The following is a 13,848-nucleotide window of genomic DNA, read 5'->3' as shown; positions in this document are numbered from 1 at the left end:
TTTATAACTACTAACAAATAATTCTCCTCCTCCCTCAGTGCAGTGGAAAGAAGTCTAGAAAAAAGCATGTTTATATCTTATACATTTCCTTTCCTATAGAACCCCATTATTTTAAAAAAACTAGATAACCTGAAAGTTGGAAACTCCTAAGGGTGTTTCTAGCATTGCATTCTGTTTTATAACTGCTTCCCTCACAACACAAAGTAATCATATAGATTTAACTAAGGGTTTATTCAGTAATAATTAAATTTTCCCTTTCTCCCCTTCCCTCCCTTTTCCTTTCTGACTCCACCCCCCACACTCTACAGCAGGGATTCTCAAACTTGGGTCCTCAGGTGTTATTGGACTTCAACTCCCATAATCCCCAGCCTCAGTGGCCTTTGCTTGAGGATTATGGGTCCAATAACAACTGAGGACCCAAGTTTGAGAATCACTGCTCTACAGGATCCCAACTTGGACAATCTTCTAAAAGTATGTCGTATACCACTCTGGGCTCCTTGGAGGAAGAGCGGGATATAAATGTGAAAATAAATGAATGAATGAATAAATAAATAAATAAATAAATAAGCAAGCAAAACATAGAAGATACTGAATAGAATGCCACACATTCATGTCTTTAAGAGACACAATGCAAGGAGGCTGTCAGAAAGTGACTGAAAATGCATGTGACCTACATTAACTTTCGGTTTAGTTCAAGTGGCTTCACACATCCCACAACAACTACATTTGCTAGGAGCATACAGTCAGCTTCCGCAGCAAGTTTATAAGGGCACATGCCTGTCACTTAAAAAACCCATGTGTACACGCTGGGACACCCTGATTGGTCCATAAGTACTTGGCACATGGACAAATGCGATTAAGGATGCACAACTGTTTCCTGCAGTAAACAACATCAAAAAGCTGCTTGAGTGTCTAGCTCAAACAGACTCCATTTATATGAGTTGAGGTAACCGCACTTTGGTTTGTTTCTCCATATAGTCCAAATAAGCTTGGATGCTGTATAAATGCTGGATTTATATTCCATGGCTGATGTATAAATGCTGGATTCTTCTCAACAGCTGCAGGCCAACTTCTAAAAACCTACTAGTAGTATGTAAGGATCTATCAGTACAGTCTCACACAGGTGTAAAAAGGGAATAAATTACATCTATCCCAAAGGCCTAGACATTTATATTGCATTTGAATGTGCTGAAGTGATGCCTCTGAGACCAACTGACTGAGCTAGTGTGGTGGCAGTTGCTAAAGGAACTTGATTTAATTCATATTTGGATTAAAACATCACAAGAGGGTAGAATGAGTGAAAGAGATCATGAGACATAAGACAACTGGGAGCCCAGAAGCAAGGAGGCTGCAAAGTAAGCAATAATTATTGAGAGAAAAGAGCCTGAAAGGAGAATAGCTAGAGAATGAAACTTGAGAAAGGGGCAAGTGGATCTGCTAACTTAGGCAAGGCTAATAAGAGGAGGAATTTTTAAAGAAGAGGAGGCTATTCACACGATTGTAGAAGATCAGGCTAGCCTCCGCTAGCCTTATCCTCTACAACTGTGACAACCACCGGGTTCGGCTGCGAGCCCGGTGGTTCTTGAGTGGGTAACCCGCTCAAGTAGCCCGCTCCGCAAACCCAGATTCTTTAAATCATGAATAGCTGCGGTGCAGCTCCGCGCAGTGGTTACTCATGAGTAGACCCCTGCCGGGAGGTTAAAAAGCAGCCTCCTGGCTCAGGGGTCTCCCCAGTATGCCCTGCGCGCTTGCACAGGGCATACTGGAGCTTCCAGGGGCTGCGTGGCCCCCAAACTCCCCAGCCCTTGCCGGATCCGTCACGGAGCCAGCAGTTGTGTGAGCAGCCGATCCGGCCACCCAGGGCTCCCGCCCTGCTCATGTGTGGGGAGAGCGGGCTTAGCCAGCTCTCCCCGCTGAGCTTCCCAAACCGGGTCTCACTGATTGTGAGACCTGGCTCAAGGAGTTTCTAAAAGAAACTTCACAGTACCTATGAAGATATGCTAGCCACCTAATGGTGCAGCGTGGGAATGACTTGACTAGCAAGCCAGAGGTTGCCGGTTCGAATCCCCGCTGGTATGTTTCCCACCTATATAAGGCAGAAGTGATATAGGAAGATGCTGAAAGGCATCATCTCCTACTGCACAGGAGGAGATGGCAATGGTAAACCCCTCCTATATTCTACCAAAGACAACTACAGGGCTCTGTGATCGCCAGGAGTCGACACCGACTCGACGGCACACTTTACTTTATGAGGATATGCTAAGTGAAGAAGAAGCTGATCAACAGATTGGATGGTTAAAGGAAGTGGAATAAATTAGGAAGCAAAGTGAAAAGCAAGAACCTGATGAAACAACAGATTGTGGAGACATGGAGCTGAAAAAAAGGGAAGCCAAGGATAAAGCTGGATTATAACAAAACTGCCCAGAAGGACTAGAAACAGGTGGGGCTGTACATAATTGACAAAAAGGAACGAAGGGAGCGAGCAGGGCACAGAGTTTCTATGTCTAGAATTTAGACCACACTGACAGGGGTTTTTCCTAGTTGTGGCTTCTAATGTCACTGCAATATCGTGACCTGGCAATCCTAAGGGGGCAAAAAAGAGCCAGGAATCAGTGAAGGTGAAGCTGAATACTACATACTGATTTGAGATAACCAGCCAATTATCTGGAAATAGGTTCACTATTTTTTTATTATTATTATTTCTTGTTTACAGTCAGACAGGTGTTATTGACTGGCTTGTTTTATCCAGACATCGAGTCCTTCCCAAGGACCAGGGATGGCTGAATATTATTATTATTATTATTATTATTATTATTATTATTATTATACATATTTTTATACCAACACTTGTGTTTCTGGGCAGTTTACAAAGGTAAAACACTAGTTAAAAACAAAAACAAGAAATTTAAAACACAGCAATTTAAAAAAATTAACGATATTCTAAAAACAACATTAAAACAATTTTAAAAAATCAAGGTGTTTGCTAAGCAAACATGTGCACACATGAGACTTACTGGCTGCAAATTCAAATTATATCTAGGACATCCATAAGATATACTGGGGCACTGTTCCCTCTAACAGGGATTCTCAGATGTTGTTGACTACAACTCCCAGGATCCCCAGCTGCAATAGCTTTTGCTTGGGGATTACGGGAGTTGTAGTCAACAACATCTGGGAATTCCTGTTCGAAGGTACATTGTACTTGGGTATTTTTAAAAAAAGAATTTCAAGAACAGAGGGCATGTTTGTTATATTGAAAGTTCTGAAAAACAACAATTAAAATGAAACTCCAGCCAACACCGCAATAAGTCAAAGCCCACTGGCCTTTATGGGGGGGGGGGGAAGAGAACCCCACACCCTTGCCTGGTGCTTGGGCGCCAGCATTTGAGCCGGCTCAACCAGATAGGGAGCAGTTCCTTTAAGGAGCTCCTTACCTGCTCCTCCCTACCCTGCTGCTTTTCCGGGCATGATGCCTGGCATCCACATGCACCAGCCATTTGTATGGTCAGTATGGTGCTTCTGAACATGAAAATAATAATAATAATAATAATAATAATAATAATTATTATTATTATTATTATTATTATTATTATTATTATTATTATTATTATTACATTTCTATCCCGCTTTTCCTCCAAGGAGCCCAGAGCGGTGTACTACATACTTGAGTTTCTCTTTCCCAGTCCTAGTCCAGCACTCTAACCACTACACCACGCTGGCCAGCGTGTGTGCGCACTGGCCATGTGTTTGCTGAAGCCGCATGGAGGCTGCAGGGAACAACGCCACGACCCCCATGCAGCCGGTTGGGGACCGGGTGCCACGCTTGGAAAAGCGGCCGTGAGGAGTAGTTAAGGAGCTCATTAAGGGAACCACTCCCTCCCAGCCAGCTCATGCCCGAGCAGTTTGTGCACACCTCTACTAGAGAAGTCAGCAATTTGTTTCCTTCTTATCTCAAGGGATAAAATTACATCTCGAGGGAAAAAATTCACCAAAGATGCTTTTCCATGCAACTTCAACTCTAGTGAAGGTTTTAACAGGCATCAAGTCTACTGAACCCTTTCCCCCCACAAACTACTACCATACTGTAAACTGCCTAGTGACTTTGTTAGTGGGCAGTATACAAATATGTTAAATAAAATAAAATAATAACTTGTTACAACTACTGATTTGCCCTGGTATTTCCTAACCAGGCTATCGAAAGCTCTCGTGAGTTCCATAACTCCATGGAATTATGCCAGAGGTGCAAAATTGGCTAACTGGTAGGCAAGTCACAATATCTGACTAACTACCATAATAATCTGATGCTCTTTTCCATAGTGAGTGAAATCCATGTGACACTACCACAACTGCATACCGTGTGTGTTTTTAGATGAAAATGTATCCTCACTGCATGTAGGAAAATGTCACATCATCATCTGATTAACTGCAATCATCACATGAGTAACTGGGTCAGTGGAACCCAACTTAGTAGCCTAACAGAAGAAAAGTCAAATCTAGAAGTGAGCCATAGATGGCTCTTAACTGTCTTTTAAAAAAGCTTACCTTCCTATTTGGCATAAATAAACTTGTACACTTATTGCTTCATCATATCTTTTGATGGCCAAAGAATAGTTCCCATTTTTGAAGTCTTGATTTCCTTGTGCTTTCATGAATTCTGCGTAACTGATGGGATCTGGAAAGCTCAAGGGATCCATCCTGACAAAGAGGAGAAAAATGCTGAGTTAGAGTGTTTTAACAACTATCCCTACCCCAAGTAACATAGGGGAAACAACATTTCCAGCTACTTTCACAAAAGAGTTTACTGAAATAGCAGCAAACAGCATTTAAAGAACAATAGAGCAATTCTATCACAAACAGATAATCTCTAGGCTATAACCAGAACTGACCCTCCACAACACTAAAGCAAGCAAGTTTTCCACAGGAAGGACACTTTTACATAACAGGAAGTGAGTAATGACCAGCCTTCTGGGAGCACTTTCTCTGCTAATTTTTTTTAAATTATAGCCATCTTTTAAAAATTTGTATTAAGGAACAATATTTCTTATGCAGGAGAGGGCCTAGAATTCAAGAATCAATGGGATAAATGACACTGCCCAGGGCAGAGAGACATCAGTGCCCTGACTGTATCCTCTGATGGAAAGTAACCACCAAACATAAGATTCTTTTCAACAAGAGTTCAAAAGAACTCCTTGCATGGGTATTGGACAACTTGTCTATTAAGCACCAACTGCTTCAGATTCATTAAGAGCCCCTATGCACTTTAGCTGTAATATGGAACACGATATTTTAGGGCAGGGGCGCATGGGAAAATAGGATTGCAGTGGCCCCTTGTGTAGTACGGCCATGACTCATGAATGTTACTGTAATGCCACAGAAGTGAGGTTCAGCAACAAGGGCAGGTTATGGCTTTTAAACAAAAGCAACTAAGCAAATGATCAAGTTGAAAAAGCGTCTGCTTAAGACTGGGCTAACCAGACAGAAGTGCAGATTTAGAACTCTATTCTAAATGCCTTTTCTTAGAGCTAATAATTGTTTTTATTTATTTACTTAATGTATATCCTACCTTGACACTGATCAAAAGTGACTAACAGCAACATAATATAAAATAAAAGTATACAGAATCATAAAAACCTTGACAAGCAAGGGATGTGCACGAACTGGTTTGGTGATCCTTTCCAGACCGCCAAACCAAAGTTTGGGCCAGTTCAGTGGCGGGGGGTTACCTTTAAGGAGCAAGGAGGGTGCTCATCCCCGCACTGCTGCATTCTCCCCGCCAGTGCTGTTTCCAAAACTGCTGGTGTAGTGCAGCAGCGTACCTCCTCGCCACCCTGGTCAGCACTGTACTGTAAGTGGCCAGGGCGCGTGCACACGTCACACACATACACCAGCCACTTCCAGTCCGACACTGACCAGGGCAGCAAGGAGGTATGTGGCAAGCATGAATTGCCCCATTTGCTAAGCAGGGTCCACTCTGGTTTGCATTTGAATGGGAGACTACATGTGTGTGCACTGTAAGATATTCCTCCTAGAGGATGGGGTCGCTCTGGGAAGAGCATCCACATGCTTGCATGCAGAAGGTTTCAAGTTCCCTCCCTATCATCTCCAAGATAATGCTGAGAGAGATTCCTGTCTGCAACTTTGAAGAAACCATTGCCTGTCTGTGCAGACAATACTGAGCTAGATGGACCAATGGTCTGATTCAGTATACAGCAGCTTCCTATGTTCCCAAGTACCCAAGAGAACAGCCAAAGTTTGTTGGAAGGGATCATTCTCCATGCTTGTCCAGTGGGAGAGCTTTCTAATATTTGCCAACAAATTAATAAATTTTTCTGGGATTTTCCATTTTTCTGATAGCGTGGGTAAGGTCTGGACCCTACCTGTGAAAATAGCATGTTTCTGTCTTCTGTGGTTTGATCTGGGTTTCATGTCAGTGAGTGAATGAATGAGGCCCAAACAGCTTTATTGTATAAATTATATATGGGACAAACCAGGCAACATTAAGTTGTGAAGAGCAAGCATTTGAGCTCTCCAGAGCTCTTCATGAGGATGGGAGTTGGACTAGTTTACAAAAGTCTTTAAGACAAAGCAAAAAAGTGCATTAATCTCACGAAGTGCTAGATATCAGGATGTACACAGAACTACAGCATCAATGTTGTTTCCTGCCCACCATTTTTAGAACACGCAAAATCTAGCAGTTGCTCTAATCTGCCTTCAGCACACAAAGCCCTTATAAGGGGAAAAAGAGAAACGTAGCAGTCAGTCTCCATATTAGCAAGGCCGGAGATTCACTTTGTGTGGTGCACTAGGCAAAGTCATTGAAGCCAACCTTTTGTAAAGTTTTCCGGCCTGGACACCCTAGGCCAGGCCTGCTCAACTTAGGCCCTCCAGCTGTTTTTGGACTACAACTCCCATAATCCCCAGCCACAGTGGCCAAAAGCCAGGGATTATGGGAGTTGTAGGCCAACATCTGCAGGAGGGCCACAGTTGAGCAGCCCTGCCTAGGCAGTGCTTATCCACCTCAGGTTATCAGGCAAGTGGCTAAGTGCAAGCTTATAGTCACCCCTCACCAACCACAAGGGTTTCATTCTGGGAAAACCTAGCAGTTGGCAAATTCATGGCAGATGAGCCATTGGCAAACAGGGGGTTAGGGGAATTGCAGTTGTGAAAGGACTGCAAAATACAGTATTGTACAGTACATTTTTTAAAAACCCAGAAATCGCCCCCGAAATCGCAAAATAATATCCCAAATTACCAAAAATTACTTGCCAAACCATGGATACTCAGGTCACAGTTGGAGAGACCTGCCACAGTTTCCCAGTCGTGGAAACTTAAAACCACAACTGGGAAACCCGTGGTTGGCAAGGGATTACTATATTTTACACTTCTAAGGGAATTGTATCAGAACTGTTGCACACAGAACCCACTTCATATCTTTGGTAGAACCCTTTCATGTATCTCAGTCTCCCAAGAAAAATTATCCACTAAACCAGAGCTGTAAAACTTCAGGCCTCCTGCAGATGTTGGCCTACAACTTCTATAATCAGTTATTACTGGCATCTGGGGATGATAAGAAAGTTGTAGTCCAAAAGCAGATGGAGGGCTAGTCCTGCACTAGACATCTGAAAGACACTGGAGACAGTGTTCCCTCTAAGGCGAGCAGGTGCTCACAAGTTTTTTTGATGTCTGCTCAGTAAATTTTAGATCCCACTCAGGTTGAATCAGGAAGGTCCCACTCTGAATGCATATGTGCACACACACTGCCTTGATACTGCCACCCAGAACAAAACACATTCCACACACAGATGGGAAAAAAAATGAGAGAGAACACTGATTGGAGCTCTCTGCATATGTAAAAGGGAGATTTTCACATGGAGCACATTCAAAAATTTGCAATCCCCATGTATATTCAAAACTAATACAGTTATGAGACGGTTGGACTATATGTTCTTTCTAAACATCTGAATCAGCTCCATTGCTCCTTATGTCACAACTGAAAACGCAACTTATGTACTTGGCCAAGTTCCTCAAATGTTTCAGAGGTTTTACAAAATATTAACGTATCAAGCAACTTAGTTTAAAAAAATAAAATGATAACTCACATTCCTCTGAAGCCAACCATACAGGCAAGGGCTAGAGAGTGTTGCCTGCCTTTCTCCCTCTACAAAAGCATTAACTTCATGGAAATAACTTACATTGGTTCTCCCTTTAGCAGAAAAAACAGTAAGGCCAAAGCCTTACTCATAGATCATGAGATCTTCTATATTTATTTTCCATATGGATGTTTCTGGTAATACGAGACATTTTATAGTTCTGATGCTGCAAGGGGCTCCCCATTGGCTTGCATCCACGTTAATAAAGGATCATTCTAGCTTATTTTAATGGATACACAAAATAGACTATTTTGCCTGGATTCTGTACCCAATCGTAAGCACAATATTGAAAACTATGCACACCCCGTGTTTTAAACATGCACGCAGCAGTAACAAAATTCTGTGACAAATTCTGCACAAAGTAAAACCAAGTTGTATAGCTTATGTAAAAATTAAGCAAATTTTCATGACTGAAACACAAAGAACAGCACTAGTTGTAACAGTGCACATTGATGGGACTTCTGCCTTGAGTTCTCAACAAGCAACTCTTCAAGCCACGTGGCAAACAACTTTTGAAACAGGAGCGTCGCTCGCAAAGTAGTTTGTAAAAAAGCACAGAGGTCTGTTTAAGAGGGGACGTGTTAAGAGACTCCACCGGGCATGCCTGGGCACGCCTAAAGTAGCCTTCTGGTTCTTGGCCCACATATTTCCTTATTTTACATCATTCTTTCTGCTATGCACACGCACCAACTAATCCTATACAAGCCCCTATCTCCATCTTCAAAGCTTTCTTCACTAACCGTTACTCACACTATACAGGAAAATTGAAGTTTTCAGGATCTGAGTCCTGTGCACCCAGTACAATAATCAAGATATTAGCCCAAGGGGCTTTAAAAAAAAGTCCCAGATTGTGTCCCTAAAGTGCCCCTGGCATAAAGGTAAAGTGTGCAGTCAAGTCAATGTTGACTCCTCGAGCCCACAGACCCCTGTGGTTTTCTTGGGTAGCCAACCCTCTTTTCAGGACAGCTGCTTGCTTACTGCTGCTTGCATAGCAGAAAGGATGGGAGCGCAAGAACATCAACCAACTGACATTTTTTTAAATACATTTTTTCTCCACTATTATTTTTTTAATTTATTTTACATATTTGTAGACTGCCTTCAACAGATGTCTCAAGGTGATTTACATATTAATCGGTGCTGGCTATCAACTCTTGGTCTGACTCACAAGAATTTTCTTGCAATTTGGAAGCATTTTTAAAAACATGCATTTTACAAATCACCTGTGAAAAATACATACTAACAAGTTGTGGAGCATTTTCTTACTTAATAGCACAAAATTGTTAACTGTGGTTTAACTGCCGGGAAAAGTCAGTATGACAGAAGGCCCCTGGACACAGCTATCACACTCTAAGCTAAAGCAATAAAAAGCAAACAGTATTTTTTTCAAGTGCTCTTGCTTTAGATAAGAACAGTTTGCTCACATACAGTAAGGATGGGAAAAACTGTGCTGTTTGGGGCTTCCATTCCAGTATTTAAATAGTATCCAACCCCTATTAGATGGTTACTACTATTGTCTGACTTTACCTTTTGCTCTCCAGTGGTGAACATTTTTACTGTTTATTTACTGGCAGCAAGTACAAATGATCTATTTTGCAATACTGCTAAAAACTTTTGGTTGCTTCTGTAGTGGAACAAACTGCTAATAACATTATTTAGAGGTAAAGGTTTTACAACAAAAAGTTGACTTTTGAAACAGGATGAAATCCACTCACTCAATTTTTTTTTAAGGCTAGGAAAAACTGGTTTTATAGTGATGCCACACTTTTCTCAGAGTAGCATCTGACAAGTAGCGAAATAGGCACATAGCTTCCTGTTCTACACTGGTGGAGGCAAACAGGAGTTTGCCCTCTAATTTGAATAAAAAAACAACACCCACAGAAACCAGGAATAGGAAGCTTTTATGCACAATGCAAACAATGAAATCAGAGTTCATCTCCTCGAACATGGGAGGCGTTACCAGTTTAAAACGAAAAGTCTTCAGAAATATGACATCAAGAGGCTCTCTGAAAAGCCTCTTGCTTTCTAACTACTAAACTGTGCAATAACTTCTAATGCTTTCTGGGAAATAAATGTAAGTATTTTTAAGAGTTGTCCAAAAAAAATCAGACAATGTTTTTGAGTGCAAGAAAAAAAAAGGTTATAAAGAAAAAGTTAACTTTTCTTTATGATGCCCCACTACTATTTCTAGACTGGTTAAATATTTCATTATTAAACAGGCCCATAGAGTAGTGGGGCAAGGGATGGGTAAAGAGTTACACTTTGTAGTAGTCAATGTTGTACATATCCCTGCTCCAATATTCATAGGAATCGAAAGGAGAATTATGGGAGGGCGGGAGAGACAAGGCAGGTCACATACATTCATTCTTCAGCTTCCCTTTTCTCAGAATAGCATCTGACAAGGTGTAAGATAGGCACACAGGTAAATAAGAGGTCACACTCTAATCTTCAATGAAAACACCTATTGACCAGAGATAGAAAAAAATCAAGTGGGAGCTTATGCCGATCATGACAACTATATCTGTACTTTCAAAGGGTAGATCACTTAAGTGACTACTCCGTTCATCTGACAAAATGGACTCTGACCCATGAATGATGCCATGATAAATGTGCTAACTTGGTGCCACTAGGCTCTTGATGTTTTCAGGGTACCCTGCTTCATACTTTGAAAACTGCTTTAACATCCTGTCAGCTTCTTGACTTTCAATGTCCACTTCTTGGAAGACAGTTGCTGAGTTGCCAGAGAGGAGAGCTGGTCTTGTGGTAGCAAGCATGACTTGTCTCCTTAGCTAAGCAGAGTCTGCCCTGGTTGCATATGAATAGGAGATGATGTGTGAGCACTGTAAGATATTCCCCTTAGGGAATGGAGCCGCTCTGGCAAGAGTAGAAGGTTCCAAGTTCCTTCCCTAGCATCTCCAAGATAGGACAAGATTTTTTTTTTTTTTTTAATAGGACAAGATTTTTTTTATTGAACCAAAAAACTACCAAAGCATACAGTATGTTGCCAAAGCACAATTATATACAAAGTGGTTGTTTGTACATGATATATCTACAAAGATTTACATACAAGGATTTGGAAACACACAAGTTATGAAGTATATGCAAGTAGTACTGTAACTCGGGGGTGGGGGATTACAATGCACATCCTGAGAGAGATTCCTGCCTGCAACCTTGGAGAAGCCGCTGCCAGTCTGTGTAGACAATACTGAGCTAGATGGACCTATGGTTTGACTCTGTATATGGCAGCTTCCTATGTTCCTATAATTAGTCCCAGGTCAAGCACTACTAGGATACCATTTTTATTGGACCACTTTCTCCTGGAAGACTTTCACACCTGGTTTAGAATCTCCTCTAGAATGGAGATTTGCATTCACATATTGGCCAAATTTACCCAATATCTCTGCAAGCTAGCAGGGAGCACTTCACACAGAATTCACTTTTTCATCGGGCATTAGAGTGCAGCCCGATTTATATCCAGGGTAAAAAAATCCACTTTTTCTATTGGGTTTTTGGGGGGCAACGTAGAACTCACAGTAAAGCCTCGTAGAAAACCCATGGTAAAGCTTGCTGTCTGGGAAAGCTCCTGGGTTTGCAAACTTGCGAGATAAAGAGAATTCTCTTTTTTTGTTTGCAGGACAACTCTCCTGAAGTCATCAAACTAAGAATTACTCCACCAACATGAGACTAGCAAGACATCATCTACTATATATGTCATTTTCCTTGAGAGGTTAAGTCTACAGGATAGGTGTAGTGTGGTCACACTGGAGAAGGGGGCAATGATTCTGCAAGCGTACAAGTCAGTCTTCCATAAAAGGTACATACAATAGTCAAGAGTTGTCCAATATTGCGAGCTACTCCCTCTCATTCCCAAGTGCCTTGACAGGTAGGAAGCATAATTTAAAACCTTCTTCCAGGGCTGCTCAACTTCGGCCCTCCTGCAGATGTTGGCCTACAACTCCCATAATCCCTGGCTACTGGCCACTGTGTCTGGGGATTATGGGAGTTGTAGTCCAAAAACAGCTGGGGGGCCTAAAATGATAAGGTATAAATCCATGCAAATTGCCTCTGCTAATTGAACTAACAGGGAACTTTTAAAGTGGCAATTCCCCTAGTATATCATCCCTCCAGCGTTTACTGCTCGTGTCTACCTTATGTTTCTTTTCAGCTCCACCCCGCCCGCCGTTGGGGGCTTACAATCTTTCCGTGTAAACCATTTTGAGAACTCTGGTCAGAAAGTGGTAGGCAAATATCCGTAGGAGAAATAGTAGTGCCTTTACAAGAGGTCGTATTCCGAATCCTTACCATATTGCCAACAAGCCAACCCCAACCGATTATCATTGCAACAAACTTAACTGCTTCCCCAACTTTGCTTCGCAGGAATTTTTGAAACATAGCAAGGATAACATGAGGCTTTACTCCCTCCGGATCCCTTTGATTTGCTTGCTTGTTCCAATTACATGCGCAGTGCAATCCTACAGATGCTTACTCATAAGTAAGTCCTACGAAGCCCAATGAAGCTTACTCCCATATGTGCACAGAACTACAGCTTTTGGGCTTGTCCATTTCCCAGCCCCTTGATTTACAACAGCCCCAGGGATCTTTCCTCAGAAGGGAGTCCCACTGTGCACAGTGAGGCTTATTCCCAAATACCTGCGCACAGGATTGCATCCCTCAACCGCGCAATCCTATGCATTCTTATTCGGAAACAAGCCTCACTCACTCTATTCAGTGGCACGCCCACCCCACAGCTGCTCCCTTCTTGAAGGCAAGCGAGCCCCGACTAGTTCCTCTGTCTCAGACATGCACGCGGCTCCTCCAACGCGCACTTCTCCCTACCTGGACTGCAGAAAACTCTACGAAGTCTGCATGCGGAATGTCTTCCCGCTTGGCGGTGCCTATACAGACTGGCGAGGGCGGGAGCCGCTCAGCTGCTATTCGTAAACAAAGCTCAACCTCTTTTTGCCTGCGAGCGGGCTTCACCTCCGCACGGATCTAACCCCTCCCCGGAGCGCAACGTCATTTCGGGGAAATGAGAGAGAGTCTTTTCCGGCGGCTTGCAGAAGAGGATCCCCACGCCCCATTCGTTTGCTTGCTGATGATGATGATCATGCCAGCGCTACCGTTGCCTCCGCCCAAGCAGCACTTCCTTTGCAAATGCAAAAACGAAACGAAACTCTGCTAAGGTTTCTTTTCCCATCCGGGTGTTATTGCTCCCTCCTCCTCCTCCTCCTTTCGGTTTCTGTGCTACAATCTCGTGTTGCTTCGGAGAGACTATCAGGAAAACGAAACAATGAGGTGTTTGTTTTTTAAGTCTGTGCCTTTAAAACTATATTTATCTAATCTCATCATTACCTTTTCTTTCACGCTCAAGCATTCCTGGTTCTCGTTCACTCTTTGTAATCCCCAGTTGAATAAGAGGTGCAGATGTGGCCTGACTGAGGATTTGGGATTTAAATATCGGTCCCGCCTCGGAGCTTCTCAATGATATGTCTAAGCTGCTGGGAGGGTGACCTCTACAAGCTTCAGCGTGCTGCTGCATAGTCAAATGTCCATTTGTTAGCCACGCGCCTTCAAGCAGAGTGTTCCTCTGTATTTCACGTTGGAAATACAAATAAAGAACTGAGATATACAGCTGTATCTCAGAATGACCAAACCCTGTCTCAAGATCATCAGGACATGGTCTCTCCCTTATCAATGTTTG

At 42.5% G+C, this 13,848-nt stretch overlaps 1 protein-coding gene across 1 annotated transcript in view; it reads right to left on the bottom strand.

Moving 5' to 3' along the window:
• Positions 1-13,350, bottom strand: part of TRANK1 (tetratricopeptide repeat and ankyrin repeat containing 1) — a 74,332-nt gene extending 60,982 nt beyond the window's left edge. The window contains exons 1-2 of the mRNA XM_053263837.1: positions 12,984-13,350; positions 4,543-4,695 (exon numbers count right to left, since the gene is read on the bottom strand). Coding sequence (XP_053119812.1) covers positions 4,543-4,694 — 152 coding nt within the window. The 5' untranslated portion in view covers position 4,695; positions 12,984-13,350. The remainder of the gene's footprint in view (positions 1-4,542; positions 4,696-12,983) is intronic.
• Between the last annotated feature and the right edge of the window lie 498 nt (positions 13,351-13,848).

Source organism: Hemicordylus capensis, chromosome 6 (assembly GCF_027244095.1).
Source record: "Hemicordylus capensis ecotype Gifberg chromosome 6, rHemCap1.1.pri, whole genome shotgun sequence".
Taxonomy (NCBI): Eukaryota; Metazoa; Chordata; class Lepidosauria; order Squamata; family Cordylidae; genus Hemicordylus; species Hemicordylus capensis.
The sequence above is the reverse complement of the archived record's forward strand: the minus strand, read 5'-3'. Positions and strand labels throughout refer to the sequence as shown.